Raw genomic sequence first — 15,462 nt, 5'->3', positions numbered from 1 at the left:
AAAAAAATATTTCAAGATGTTCAGGATAACCTAATTGCTCGAGCAGTGGCTCGGCTCCACCAGATTGTCACCCCCACATGTTGGCTGTCAGGACCCCAAAATGTCTGGCAAGACTGACAGTCCATTTCAAGAACAGTGAATGTTTTTGGGGGGAGGGGGGCATCAGTCTTGTGATTCATTTCCGTTAACTGACTAAGTTCCCCCAGAGTTATGCGAAGCTGAAATATACCTAATATCTTATTTATAGAATACAAACAAGACTTAATCTAGGGAAAGAATAAAGAAAATGGTCATGGCTAAAAATACCATTTCTACAAGGCCACAATACCTATCCATCTATCTATACATGAATACACGCATGCACATAAACACACTTCAGCAAATAAAATTAAAATAAACTTTAAAAAACACATTCCAAAAAAATCTTTGTGAAGCAGAGCCATCTGACATCTGTACTGTGTGCATTCTTCTTGGATTTACAATATAATTTCATTAATTTTTTGACTGGCCTTATCTTAAAAATCTCAGAAGAACGACATGCAAAGTAAAACAAACATTCAGAAGAGCAATTTATTAAACCCTTTTAGGAGCGTCTACAAAGACAAAGGTACATGCAAGAGAGTGAGAACTGCATCGGTAATGAAATATCACAGAAAATCACGAATTTCAAACCGGGTAGCACGGATGAGAAAAAACAAAACATCACTACTCCAAAAAGATTCTGCTCTCTTCGAGGACAGCTATTGTATCCATCTGGTGTTTAAGCAAAACAATACACACATAAGTACTTCCTCACAGTCTTTTTTCTTTTTTTTTTTGCGCTTATCTGAGATTAATGTTTACTGCTCTTGCAAAGAAAATACGGTAAAGGTAAACATCATCTTTCCAGTGTAGAGCCATGTGGCCCTTTCTCATGATCTTCTATATTCCACAAAAATCCAGACCATCATGTTGTCATCAAGGACTACCAAAGCAGACTTTGTGGTCATGTGGATGGCGGTACACATCCCAAATCTTGTGTAGCCGAACTGAAATGTTTTTTTAAAAAGCCACAGCATTCATTCATTCACATTTTTTTACTGTTTACTGAGAACACATTCATTTGTCTAATGACACAATGAACCTTATTTGTCCTTGACAAACACTGAACAGAAACAAGACCTCAATTGATGGCTTACATTTAATAACACTTGACACTCCTGTCATTCGTAATATGGATTCTGAACCACAAACAAGAGTGGAGGTCAGTTCATCACTTCAGTGTTGCAATGCTGTTTTTGTTTGCAAAGAGTCTACTGAGATGGCGAAGAGGAAACCTGCCACTGTCGGAATATAGCAAACACCCTTTTAGATTTGTCACGGGGGCCCTGGAAGAAAAAACAAACAAACAAACAAAGCAAAAATCTGTAAATCTGTATAAATCTATCATATACATGTCTGATGACTCTTTTTTATGAAATATAAATATTTGAACTTTTTGTCTTGCCTGTGCTGGACTGCCTTCGTCTATACTGGAGTTCTTCATGGGCATGAGGAGGTCCAGAGCAGCTTTCCAGCCCTGCTGATAAAGTCCTGAACCTTTTTCTGAAAAAGGGATAGCCCCAGGATCCACATTCTCCTTTCCTACGGAGATCCAGGGACACCATTCCCTGTGCTGAGCTAAGGGGTCAAATACATTCTTGGGCAAGGGCCCATCCTGAAATAAGAGATAGTAAGTCAACATTTGTATTATACACCTCTGCCTTAAAAAAGGGAATGTTTGTCTTTCATGTTTTTAATTTAACAACATTTCTAACTGTAATGTAAACCAAACAAAATACTCAAATTACTCTTGAAACACTGGCTGAATAACCAGGCAGGACTGTACGGATTCCCTCAGATAAAGTCTGATGCCATCATTTAAAAAAAAAAACAAAACAAAAACAAACAAAAAACCTCAGTAATGTTAGTTCTTACTAGACCACCAGCTGATGAGAGGCACAGGCGCTTTGGAGGCAGGCTAGCAGTGCCGTCAGTCCCTGAGCCATCTCCCTGTCCTCTACTGCGAGTTGCGGGCCTCTTGCCCCTCGTCAAAGGGCTTGGCAGTTCTTCGCTGGGGCTAGGTGAGTCTCTGCTCCGGGCACGCAAGGCCACTGGGGAGGAGGTACCCTCTCCCTGTAACATACACCAAGACAGCATAGAAGCAGCTTAGTATATTCTGAAGTTTACATTCACTTGTTCTAATTGAACGGATTAATAAGCTTGCATCATAGCTTGTGCACAGTGTGGTTTAGTGTTTTTCCAGCTAGTGGCACAGCTCGGAAAATCCGCCTGGTCCTCCTCCTTACATGGTCAGAGCGGGTGGAGTCCTGGCTCCGCAGCTTCATGCGACAAGGAGTTGTAGCAGGGCTCGGTGAGGTGGAAGTCAAATGCTCTCCCTGACCATCATTTGGGGTTGCTGAAGCAGGACTGGTTGCCCGAACAGGGGTGCCCAGTGTATTTGTTGAATTGTCTGCTTCACCTCCCATTCCCTCCATCTGATGGAAATTCCACAAGCCCACCTTGCGCATACAGTAGGAGCAGGTGAGGATCGGCAGGCTCATGGCGTGCAGAGCAGGACTAAGATGGAGAAAAACACTTTTTTGTCCCATGTTTCTAAATTTTCACGCAACTTTTAATGTCAGCATATGACAACACTGATTTCTATGAAAGGAGTTTCGAGTTACATCTCACCTTGCTGCCCAACCGCAGAGAGAAACAATACATGCTGCCATCTGGATAGCCAAAGGCTCAGAGCAAGGAGTCTCTCCCTTTCTTTTTTGTTCTTCCTCAATCACCTGCAGCATACTGCTGATAACGTCCTCTGTCAAAGACTGCAAAGAAAGAGTGGCCAATAAGTATAGGTGAACGAGTGACTCAGACAACTGTTTCTATAATCTCAATAATGCATTCTTTTAAGTGTATTCTCTAATGTAAATAATATGCATAATGCTTTAAACAGCACTGGAGTCAGTATCCTAAAAAGGCTGAAGCCCTTCTGCAGCTTCACCATAGACTTCAGCTGCTCCGGTTTCATTGCTGGCAGCTGCTGTGCAAGGAGACAGGCGCTCTGGAAGCGCTCCAAAAAGGCAGCAAGAAGTGTCGATGGTTCACAGGCTGGAACAAGCCAGAAGCGCTCTGAAATAAAAGGAACATTTACCCTGATCATTACATGGACAAAAAAGAAAATCAAAGTTCATTCAAGGCAAATTACTTTTGCTGATATATACGTTTTATGCAAAATGCTTGCTCCCACCTGGACATGGAAAGTCAGGCCAAGGACAAAACTTTTCATGCTGTGTCTGAAGCTGCCTTGATATCTCTGCAATGCGGCTTTCATCTGTTTAAAAGAGGAGATGTGCTTTAATTTTTTTTAAAAATTTGGCAGCCCGACAATATCAACCTAACCTTGCCAAAAAAACAAAACAAACTGTTTGTCCTCTAGTGTTGTTATTGTGCAGTTGCTTTAAGTTTCACTCACATTTTTCAAAGTCTAAAGTTGGCTGCAAGGATGCACATAGGAAAGCCTGGCAGCTGCAGCACTTGAGCATATCACAGCCAACACTGATCCAGCCATATCTGGCACACATCAAAGGGGAAAGTATGCGTGGTTTGCCTGCCCATTTCAAACAGTGCGGCGCTAAGGGAAACTTCAACTTACATACAGCAAGGACATGTAATAATAACAACATAACAACATAAAAACAAGAACTAGGATGGCTCATACTGATTCAAAATGAGGGGAAAAAGGATATTGAATAGGATTCCACTCTTGAGAAAAAGGCTTCTTTGTTCGTTGCTTCGCAAGGTGCTTGAGAGTTGCTTTTCACTTCCACCACATTCAAATCCCCTTGTACACTAAAATCATCAAAAAAGGGGAAAACACATCTTCAGTATGCACAGTTTTATTTACATGATTGATGAAACAAATATAACTGGTTAAAGCTATGCGTACTTTACGTTATATGTTTCCTATTTTCATTTTATAATCGCACACTACTGAATAGAATCGATTCGTTTAACCTAATGATGGAAGCAAAACAGAAAACTTGCAAAGTAGGGAGTTACTACCAAACTTAAGGTCCCCACCCCCTCTTATCTCTAACTGTACACAGTGGCGACAAATCAGATGCTACCATAATAAACTTGCCCGATGAATACAACAATGAAAGCACAAAGGCGTGCCAGTTCATACTGCTGTTCCTAGCTTACATGCATCCAAACCTGCGGAATCTCGTCTGTCTTCTCGTTATGCTGACTGAATGAAGCTAAAAGTACAGCTACCAAGCTAAGTGGCTAGGCAAACTAGCTAGCGTCAACTTGTTCTCCGTCTTTTTAAATTGAACCATGAGCGCTCTCTGATTAAAAAAAATCGCACCTGTTGGAACCCACGCCTGTTGACGACACCCCCTCATTGAGAATTTCACGAACTTTTTCCGGGGAAACAATAGCAGACTTGTTGTGATTAGAATTGCCGAGACGATCCCCACGACTGCCGCCGAGAGTCGCCATGATCGGCTCTGCGGTCCCACGGAAAATACACCCTGAAACCGACAGTTCCGCTTCGTGATGCTGCAAGACCACAGCGCTGCAACAACATAGCTTAAATTTCAGAAGCGTAATTCCGTAAGGCTAAGTTCATAGATTGACTGTTATTAATGTTTAAATGTAAAGAATTATTTATTTGGTATTTAATAAAAAAAAATTGTGATTTAAAATGTACTACTTTTTGTGTGTGTTTTTAAATGTAGGTCCAACATTTTATTTTTACTTTTTAAATTTGTTTCCATGTATTTGATTATGGATCTTTTGTTAAATATTGTTATCCAGATGCAATAAACTGCAATAAATATGCATACAAAATTCCCCCTTTTGAATTTATTGTTTTGGGCAATATTACACTATAAGATTAGTAATCGATTAATATCTTCTGCTGTAGTTTGAAGTGGAGGCTTCTTAAGACTCCATATGATGCTGTGTAGTTTGTTGTAGAATAAAGAGCTACATAAAATAATTTCAAATAAGTAATAGCTCTAACACAAATGTAATGAAAACATGAATATTTTCAACTATAAGGTATGCTATATAGACAAAAACAAAGTCGCTTTGAATAAATTCTTATTTGGTGGAGTTTTGTTTTGCAACACATCCCACTAGATACTGTTATTAGCTCATTTTTTTGAATATTACATCACCAGATAGTAGGAAAATGTGTCTCTGTTCAAGCCAGCACAGTTCTACTTTATGATCTGGAGGCATTTGAGTAAGAATAATGCGTTCTGAGGGCCCAGCATTGTCCCATTATATTTTCATCAAGGACTTTTGGATAAAAGCAGAAACATTTTTGTCCCATCTTGCTTATCTGACCATATTTTTAACATTAGGGAAGAAAATACTAAAGATATTAGTGATTGAAATTATTGACTGAAAGTATTAAATTAAATTTTACATACATGCCATCGCCTACATCACCTGTTCACTGATTTTCAACTCTCCTCCTAATCTAGTTTCTACATCTCTCACTCTGTCTTTATGGTCTGGGTCATCAACTTTCTAAACTCTGTTTTTACTACAGCTCTGCACATCACCTTTGTTCCTGAAAATCATTACCACTCGACTTATTCTCCATTCCTTAGGCATGTTCTCCAAGACTGTGTTAAACAATCTGGTCAAAAGCCCTCTGTCTTAAACATCTCCAGGTATGTCTTTAATAGCTGCCCCCAATTCTTACTACTCATCCTCTGCACTTCCTGATTCACTAACTGTATTTTCTCCAACTGAAAGCACATGAATAGAAAACAAAGTAAGGCCTAAAACTGAACCTTGTGGTGCGCTACAGGTGATGTGATCTCTAGATAATGAATAGCTACCCATGGTGACAGTTTTTTTTAATGGTTTGTTTGTTTCTCCCCCCAAACATAAGAATGCCACTTCATGTTCTAAATGATAATCTGTCTCCGCTCTCAGTTGTTAAAAGAAGGTAATTGGTAACCTTGACTAGGTCTGTACAGTGCAAGCAATAACAATAATATTTTTTTTCATTATTTGTATTATATATATATATATATATATATATATATGCCTGGGAACGCATTTTGGGGCCATCCACACTCCAAGTAAAACTGTTGTGTTGTGGATACATACCGGCAACCGCCGCCCCGCCCACCTCTAGTGACGCAACGTCCTAATAACGAGTCCAGTGATTGGCCAAGTCCAATCCACAGCGGGGGGAGGTAACGTTTGTGGATGTCTTCCAAACTGACTGAAACGTAAAATGATTCTACGGCTCTTATGAGATGTTGTTTTTATTTGACGTGCCATTCTCCGTGACTGGATTGTAAAGGGGGAGACGATGTCGGACGCCGAATGTGCTCACAGTCCAGACCAGCTGAATAAATTCCAGAAATTGACAGGCAGGCCGCCGCACGGTGTGACGTTAGCAGGTCGGTCAAAAACATTAGCAAGATATGCTAACGACGTTACGCTTTACCTGGACGTTATCATGTTTGTACAGTCAAATTAAGTCTGTGTCATTTACATCAGCTGCTTGTTACTTTGAGTCAGGAATTTTAAACTTTGCCTTTACTCGTGATATTTTAAAGCATTACATTCAGGCTAGCAACATCCCGCAATTCTGTTTGATTATCTTTTGATGTGTTGGGTGCGATCCTATCTAAGCTAACAGGAGAAAATAGCACATAATACTTTTGCATAGAGCTTTATCGGCTGCAGTGTGCTACAGTAAATATTCTAATATCGGCTGGAGTGGATTTCATGGATTTAAGGTTTTATTTATAATAATTTCAAGGTTTAAGCTTTGTGTGTATCTGTGGTTTATGCTGAGGGTTGATAAAATATTTGATGGTTTAAGCGGATCACAGAGCCATGTCCACTAACAAGTTTCAAGCTCTCATTAGGTATGTTCTCAATCATGGAGAGATTTGTTACATCTCTATTTTCCAGCAACGTATAGAGGATAACTTCAGTATAACCTCTACTGGCCAAAAAACTAAAAACTAAAACCCAAACATATCTGAGATGATCTATTGCGTGTATAAAATGTTCAAAGAATAGACTGCTCTTTGGTTGCTAGTTATTTCCTCTTATGCCTGTGGTAGATCCTAAGTTGAGATCCTGTATACTTTTGTGTTTTACAGATACAAGCTGGTCAGGAAAGGGAAATTCTGCAGTGCAAAGACCAAAACTGGTCACTCTAACGGATGCTGACATAGATCTACAGAGAAATATTATCTTGATGACTGATAAAATACTTATATTGTAGTTTTATTGCTCGTATGAAGTTTTACAAGACAGTAGGAGCAAATAGGTGCCATAGTGTGCCTGAGTATTGATGAAACTACAATGGGTAGAAGATGGACTACAAAACGCACATCCTCCTTCACCACAACATGTTCTGACCCTTTTGTTTTATGGAGGTCTTATAAAAGAGAACAGTCTGTGGAAAAACTCATTGTAGGCTTAAAAAGAAGAAAAATCTAGGGCCAGGTGTACTAACGTCTACAGCAGCACAAAGCCTTCTTTTGACATTAAAAAGCTGCTGGAGTTACAAAAGAGACTAAGTGTCAGTATGTGAACAGGAGGGGTTTTTTTTGAGGCTGGTATTATACCAAATGTATTTGTATTTTCACTTTCAGGAGGAGAATATTTAAATGAGTCACAGCAGTGTAAATTACAAAGTCTTCGGAACACAATTTACTGCAAAGTGCACAAACTTTAGTGCTGGAAAAAAAAAAGTTGTGTGCGTGTTTAGAGGCAAACCCCATTTGTTGAATCTGTAACCAATAAAAGGTTTGGTGAGTTAATGCTTAATGCTTAAATGTTGCAATGTGCTATTAAAACTAAAAGGCGAAGTGCGTATTGATGGGATAGTAACATAGCAACTGAGATGGCTCTTCATCTGACTGTAAATAATGTTTTGTGGTCTTTTGCGCATCGTACAGGTCAGCTGTTCCACACAGATTTCAAGTTTATAGGGTGGGACAGTTTTTAATAATGCAGTTCTCCTCTGGATCAATCTTGCGCTGCACCTGAGTCCTAATCATTAGAACCCTTTGCACAGTGCTGAGAAATAACTCTTCTATCAGAAGAGTTATTTCTTATATAAAAAGCATATTCATTTTCATTCAGGCTCGTCTCATTTATCATGATTGCCTTGCTGTTTTCAGAGAAAAAAAATTATATGAAACCTGAGCTTAAACTGGATTATTTTAGTTAGCAGGCATGCAGCGCTTTGCCTTCCTCTGGATTTGTAAGCCACTAATTTGCATTCTTTCTACAAAAAGTTGTTTTTTCTTTTTACTGAGGTGAACTGGCTGCATCTTTATATATAAATTACAGCACATTGTTAGTAAATTACCCTGTAACTCTGGCTTCACAGTAATTTGCCTCAATTAGTATATCTATCCAATAGCATATAAGAAATTAAATGTAAGAAAATAGGATTTTTTTTAAATCTTCTGTGTAACTCCTTTCCTCCTCTCTGTTAAAGATTTCTGCAACTGCATTAAAATTCCCTCCATCCATCATGTATCCCAGCTGACCTGTTGTAAAAATAATTTATAGTAATCCTAAAGACTGCAGTACAGCAACGGAAATTAGTAATGAATGCTGATTATACTGAACCTTAAGCACATTCTTATCAGTTAACATAGATCATAATCTTGAGCTTATATAGTGTTCTTGGTCTAACGCCTTCACGTTTCTTCCCAAGTTCCAGTAAATGTCATACAACGACTCTTGTAATGCAGAATTTCTCATAGTTATGAATATGAAAGTTGACATGTTATGTATATAACCGGTGGAGCATTAGTCAGGTTGGATCTATAACTAGTCCTAAGTTCTAAAAAACGTTCGACTTTTTAGATGCATATGCAGGTTATACTCTAACGCTTTAATTGATTTAATTGCTGGGTGATATGACCACGGCATATCACTGTTATTACAAGTACTTGTATTACTTTTGGATAATGTTTTTTATATAGCTTTACAATGTCACATTTTATTTTTTTCTGTCAGTTTAAAAAAAAATGTTTGTTTTATCTGGTAAAGCAGTGTCAAAGTTCAAATCATGCATAAAATTAAGAGCAGCATTTAGCTCAAGTAGTAGCTTTTTGTTATGATGGATGGTACTCCTCATCGTCATTTTTAGGCTTTGATTGTTTTTGTTTTTTTCTGTTTCCAGGGCATCGCACACCACCTGCCCGCAGTGGGCACCGCTGCGTCGCTGACAACACTAACCTGTATGTGTTTGGTGGGTACAACCCTGACTACGATGAGTCAGGAGGCTCAGAAAATGAAGACTATCCACTTTTCAGGGAGCTATGGAGGTATCATTTTGCAACAGGCTGCTGGCAGCAGATCCGAACAGAGGGCTACATGCCCACAGAGCTGGCATCAATGTCAGGTGAAGCATTGTGTATTTAGTACTTCTGAACATTTTACTAGTGTTTACACATTGTTGGTATTTCATACACCCCCCCCCCCCCCCCCCCAAAAAAAAACCCCAACAAAAAAACAAAAACAAAAAACAAACATGTATGAAAATCAAGGTGTTGGTGTTGGTGTTTTTCTGCAGCTGTTTTGCACGGTAACAACCTCCTGGTGTTTGGGGGCACCGGAATCCCCTTTGGTGAAAATAATGGCAACGACGTTCACGTTTGTAACGTGAAGTACAAACGATGGTCGCTGCTCAACTGTCGAGGGAAGAAGCCCAACAGAATCTATGGACAGGTAGCCACAGAAATCAGTCATCCACCTTTCTGACGACCACATTCAAATTAGAAAAATTTGGACGTTAAATTTTTGTTTCAGTGTTTTATCTGCCATTTCATACTTTCTGCCTCCAGGCAATGGTTATTATAAACGGCTTCCTGTACGTGTTTGGAGGGACGACAGGTTATATCTACAGCACAGACCTACACAGGCTGGACCTGACCACAAGAGAGTGGATCCACCTTAAGCCCAACAACCCTCCCGATGACCTGCCCGAGGAGCGGTATGATGATACTTGAGGAGTTTAACATTAGGGGTGGGGGGAATATTTTGTGTGGCAATATTGTATCAATACAGGGAAACCAAATATCAATATTTTATAAAATACAATAAATTTCTCTGCAGTTCACTGCTGTATTATCAGAAACAGATTGGATATAATTGTCACTTTGACCCCATTCAATTGCCGACTGATTCCGTCTTATGTCAACATTTATGGCAGGTTATAGTGACATTGTTGGTATGCTTGAAAACCATTTTGCAAGCAAAAAATAATTATTAATAATAATTGGGCGACCGTGGCTCAGGGGGTTGGGAAGCGCATCTGTAACCGGAAGGTCGCCGGGCTGGGCTCTCTGTCCTGGTCGTTGTGTCCTTGGGCAAGACACTTCACCAACCGCCTACTGGTGTTGGCCAGAGGGGCCGATGGCGCAATATGGCAGCCTCGCTTCTGTCAGTCTGCCCCAGGGCAGCTGTAGCTACAACTGTAGCTTGCCTCCACCAGTGTGTGAATGTGAGAGTGAATGAATAGTGGAATTGTAAAAAGCGCTTTGGGTTCCTTAAAAGCGCTATATAAATGCAATCTATTATTATTATTATTATTATTATTATTATTATTAATAATAATAATAATAATAATAATAATAATAATAATAATAATAATAATAATAATAAATTCAACTTTGAGGACGTAATTATATATGTTACTGCAGTACTCTGTACATTGCAGAATCTTAAAAATTACATTAATATTGTATCGCGAGTGAAGTTTTCTGATAACATCATATCTCTTTCCATCTCTACTAGTATTAAAATGTTAAAATTCCTTGTCATGGTGTGTTTCACAGATATAGGCATGAAATAGCACATGATGGTCAGAGGATCTATATTCTGGGAGGAGGAACTTCCTGGACATCATATCCTTTAGATAAGGTACTGTACCACTGAAAGATTTTATATACCCTGAAGTAACTAAAAAACTGAGTTCCAGCTAAGGAAAATCCATGTCCCTGGTGTATTCATAGTCTTAGTCTAAAGTTTAGTCTTTTTTTGAACTCCCTAGGATTTGTTTAGTGTGCCAATGGTAATAAGAGAAGAAACAAAACTCTGGTTTTACAAAAAAATAAAAAATCTGTACACTACTACTAAAAAAGCATATAAAAATGCTAGCATTAGTCATTGTTTATATATCTGTACTTCTACGCAAACGCTGATCAGATGAGTTGGAAATATTTAGAATTTTTCAGTAGAAGTGTCTTCCATCTTGATAACTGTCCAAGTCTGTCATTTGCACACATGTCACTTTTTTAAAATGGTTATTTAAATTGTTTTTATTTATTTAAGATACATGCTTATAATCTGGAAACCAATTCCTGGGAGGAGATTACAACTAAACCTCATGAAAAGATAGGTTTGTATACTTCACATCATGATTAACTGTAAGCCTGTGCTATCCTTAACAGTAGTGCACTTTACTAAAATATCTGTGCTTTTGACAGGCTATCCAGCTCCTCGAAGGTGCCATAGCTGTGTGCAGATACGCAACGGTGAGGCCTGCTATACCAAAGAACATATTTCTGTATAGCCAGTATCACTTATTAAGCACTGTAATTTCATACTACATCCTGTCATTCTAATGTTTTTATATGTGAATCAACAATTTTCTTTATCTGCTTTTTCTATTGTAGATGTATTTATCTGTGGAGGCTACAATGGGGAATTGATATTAGCTGATCTGTGGAAAATCAACCTTCAGACTTTCCAGTGGAGCAAACTACCAGCAGTGATGCCCGAGCCAGCTTACTTTCACTGTGCTGCTGTTACCCCAGTTAGTACAATACAATTTCTTTGGATCAGTCTAAATTTCAAAGTAGCAAAATTACCTTAGTACTCACCAAACTCAGAATATAAATGTATACACAGAAGGTGAAATTACATGTTAGATAAGCTGTCGTGGGTTCCTAGCTTAAACTATATAAAAAGATGGACAAAGCCATGGTGACGTCACCTTCTGGTTTGCAGATTCTCTCTGTAAAGCCTCTAGCTGATGCATCTGTTTGTAAATCCAAACATGACAAACTGTGAGGACAGTGCTCATAGCAATCTGTCCATCACAGAGGAGTGATGCCCTAAAGCACAGCATGGTTTATCAAACCGTTTTACAAAATATATATAATTTAAAAAGTGAATATCATTCTGGTATAAATAAATAATGAAACTGGTTATTTTATTATTTAATATTTATACTATGAGGAAAATATTTACCGAAATGTTGAAAATTCAATGAAAAGCAGGGTCATTTTCTTCTTTAAAAAAAAGAGGGGGAAAAATGAGTCTTATACAATCATCCCTATCCTGACTGTTAGTAAATATGGAGTTTTAGGCTTCACATTTCAGAACTCGAGGCTCCTTAACAATTTTGACATTGATGCACATTATTGATCGATTGTGGAGCTGTAGTAACTACAGAGGGAAGGAGTTCACGAGTGATGCCGTGAAGCTATGAGAACGAGTTGTGGAGGCTAGGTTAAGAAGAGAGGTGCAGAATGGATTCACACCAATAAAGAGCTCTACAGATGCAATGTTTGCTTTGAGAGTGTTGATGGAGAAGTATTAAGGAAGAGGACTTGCACTTTATGGATCTAGATAAAACATTAAGTTATGGTGCCAAGAGAGGATCAGTGTTACTGCATGAACCCTGGAGTGGCAGAAATATGAGAGGGTGCTGCAAGACATGTGGTGAGGTGCGATAGATAGTTTCAATGTGTGGATGAGACCAGTGATTGGCTCTAAGCCCCTGATGATGGCTGGTTTTTTTTGTCTATATTTGTGGACATCTAATTTTGTTTTTGATGTTCTATGTTATTATATGGAACCATCCTTAAAATAAAAATAAAAAACTGTTGGTGATCCAGAAGGTGCAAGGAGAACATAATGAAAAGATTTTGTTTGTTGCCAGCTGGATAATCAGTGATGACATTGAGGAAGTTTAGAAGCCTGAACCTTGTTAAGCTGTATACACTGTAAAATGTACCTTTTCCCCCTCTTTTGTTTTGTACCCAGGCTGGCTGCATGTACATCCATGGTGGTGTGGTGAACATCCATGAGAACAAGAGAACTGGCTCTCTGTTCAAGATCTGGCTGACTGTGCCCAGCCTGTTGGAGCTATGCTGGGAGAAGCTCCTCAAGGCCTTTCCCCACCTTTCTTCACTCCCCACCATGCAGCTGCTCAACCTGGGCCTCACACAGGAACTCACTGAACGTTTGAAATAGACTTAGCGGAGCAAGAACACGTAAAATGGAAGGGACAGCGAGGAGAGCGGCTCAGTACAAAATTGAATTCACAGGAAGTCTTAGGGTGACCCAAGCCCCGCCCTGCCCTCCCGCCTGACGTAGCCTCGCCTTAAAACCAAAAACAATGGGATGCCTTTTTGTTTTGTTTTTCTTCCTTTTTTTTTGTAGTTAAAGTGATGAAGAACAGAGTATATGTGGAATGTTTTATGGATTTTACTCAAGACCCTGTCCCCCCACTGGTCCCTGCACTTGTGTCAAACTAATACACAGTCATGGTTTTCATCAAACAGCTGGAAATGGTTTATTTTGCCCCGGCATGAAGTCAAACACTGTTTTCTCCCATTGTTTGTTTGTTTGTTTGTTTGTTTTTTGTCCAAATCGGCATTATCTGGTCATTTTAAAAGTTCAGTGTGAATGACGAATGCATGTATATTAAAATGAAATCACTTTTTATGGGGGAGGGTGGGGTAGCTTTGTGAACTGATGTTGCAGTTTGCACATTTTTGTCTTACACATTTGTGGACATTTGGTTTTTTGTTTGTTTTTTTCATCTTTAAAAAAAATTCTCCATGCAGAGGCCACGATAGTATTGATATCAGTCTGAAACAGTGGCAGATGGTGGTTTGTTAAAGAACCATGGCGGTGTTTTTTGCACATTTTAGCCAATTTAATACAATTCCCTATCTAATATATAATTTTCATTTCTACTGACCTGTTGTAGAGTTTTAGATTATTGTGAATGTTTTTGTGACTTCCTCGCGGGCCTTTTTATTTCACTTTACTCTCTAAGGTTCATTGATCAGCCAATTACAATAACCTTTTTCTGCGCTTTTAATGTCAAAGTGGATCATTGCATAACTTTGACCGTAAGTAATCTTAAATTTCCAGTTTCTCCGAATTATTTTTATATCTTAAAAAACAAAAACACATGCCATCTGCCTGGGATATAAAAGCATTCAAATCCTAAAAAATGAAATTAGTGCATGCCTTGAAAAGAGTCTTATGTTATTTGTGGTGAATTGCCTAAAACATGCAGAAACACTGTGCTGTTCATTGGCATGTAAGGAAGTTTTAAATGCTGGTTTTGCCTGTGTCCGGACCTCTGTAGTTCCTGTATTGTTCATTATACATCATATTGCAGCCTAGTCTGGAGATGAAATTGAAGCGAGGTGGGTATGTTCAAGATAATTTATTATTTTTTTCCCTTTTCATTGTGTTTGCTTGCAGGTTTCATTTGTAAACCAAACCATGCTACACATCACTGTGAATTTGGTGCTTTTAAAAAAAAAAAATATATATATATATATATATATATATCTATATATAGATATGTATATATTTAATATGATTATATTTGAATAAAGACTTGATTCTGTTTAAAATTTTACTCCCTCTTTGTTTAAGACACATGATGCACAGGGAGTTGCTTCAGTAGCAGGCTTACGCGAACATCTGTTTATACTGCAGTGCCTTTTTCCCAAACTGATATTGAGGTTTGACAGATAGAGGCAGATATTTGCATGTTTAGACAAAATTCTTAGACTTACAAGTAAATTAAAAGTCCCATAATTGCATATTGTGACATGTTGCTGGCCAAGATTGTAATTTTATATCCTGTAATCTTAAAAACCAAGTGTTTAAATAAAATATGTTCATGTTTACAGATGCCAAATAATATTCACCTTCAAAATGTGATTATGACAAGGAAAAACCTTTTTTTTAAAAAAAATATACATATGATGGGATGTTGCCAGATGGTTTGGTCACATATGCATGAGTCTGCCTGTATTATTTTTACCTTGTTCCTTTTTCTTCTGCTTTTCCCGCTTGCTGTTCCAAATTACTGGTGCATGATGTCACTACCTGCTTTTTTTTTTTTTTTCCCCCTTTTCTTTTCTTTTTTTTTTTAATATTAACATCAAATCGTTACTTTGGGACACAGTTTTACAGGTGACCCCGAAAATGTTGTACACTGGGCTTGTATGAGTGTCGTGTTAAGAGGTCTCTAAATAAAGGTGTTCTGTAAAGAGCTCTCTGTCCCCCCCCCCAGTTTTCTTTCCTGTACTAATGCTTAGCATGATGCACACTAGAATTATCCAGTGTAAGACTCTTGCATGGATCGTTGCTGCCACTTTTATT

The 15,462-nt window shown here is 38.4% G+C and overlaps 2 protein-coding genes across 2 annotated transcripts; one reads left to right on the top strand and one right to left on the bottom strand.

The window, feature by feature from the left end:
* Positions 1–552: 552 nt before the first annotated feature.
* Positions 553–4,564, bottom strand: zc3hc1 (zinc finger, C3HC-type containing 1). The gene is made up of 10 exons (XM_006780703.3): positions 4,397–4,564; positions 3,774–3,876; positions 3,500–3,650; positions 3,275–3,358; positions 3,029–3,156; positions 2,713–2,852; positions 2,328–2,598; positions 1,957–2,154; positions 1,487–1,696; positions 553–1,367 (listed from the first exon to the last, which is right to left on the bottom strand). Exons 1-10 carry the CDS (start codon positions 4,528–4,530, stop codon positions 1,293–1,295), a joined length of 1,494 nt encoding a protein of 497 aa, XP_006780766.2. The 5' UTR covers positions 4,531–4,564; the 3' UTR covers positions 553–1,292.
* A 1,679-nt stretch (positions 4,565–6,243) lies between these two features.
* On the top strand, positions 6,244–15,199 carry klhdc10 (kelch domain containing 10). The gene is made up of 9 exons (XM_006780702.3): positions 6,244–6,461; positions 9,221–9,442; positions 9,614–9,768; positions 9,885–10,033; positions 10,878–10,962; positions 11,374–11,440; positions 11,529–11,576; positions 11,718–11,857; positions 13,093–15,199. The coding sequence occupies exons 1-9, from the start codon at positions 6,371–6,373 to the stop codon at positions 13,300–13,302; spliced, it is 1,167 nt and encodes a 388-aa protein (XP_006780765.2). The 5' UTR covers positions 6,244–6,370; the 3' UTR covers positions 13,303–15,199.
* The last annotated feature ends 263 nt before the right edge of the window (positions 15,200–15,462 follow it).

The sequence above is a fragment of the Neolamprologus brichardi genome, chromosome 17 (genome assembly GCF_056152115.1).
Source record: "Neolamprologus brichardi isolate AB-2024 chromosome 17, ASM5615211v1, whole genome shotgun sequence".
Lineage (NCBI taxonomy): Eukaryota > Metazoa > Chordata > Actinopteri > Cichliformes > Cichlidae > Neolamprologus > Neolamprologus brichardi.
Note: the sequence above shows the minus strand (reverse complement) of the source record. Positions and strands in the feature narration are given on the sequence as shown.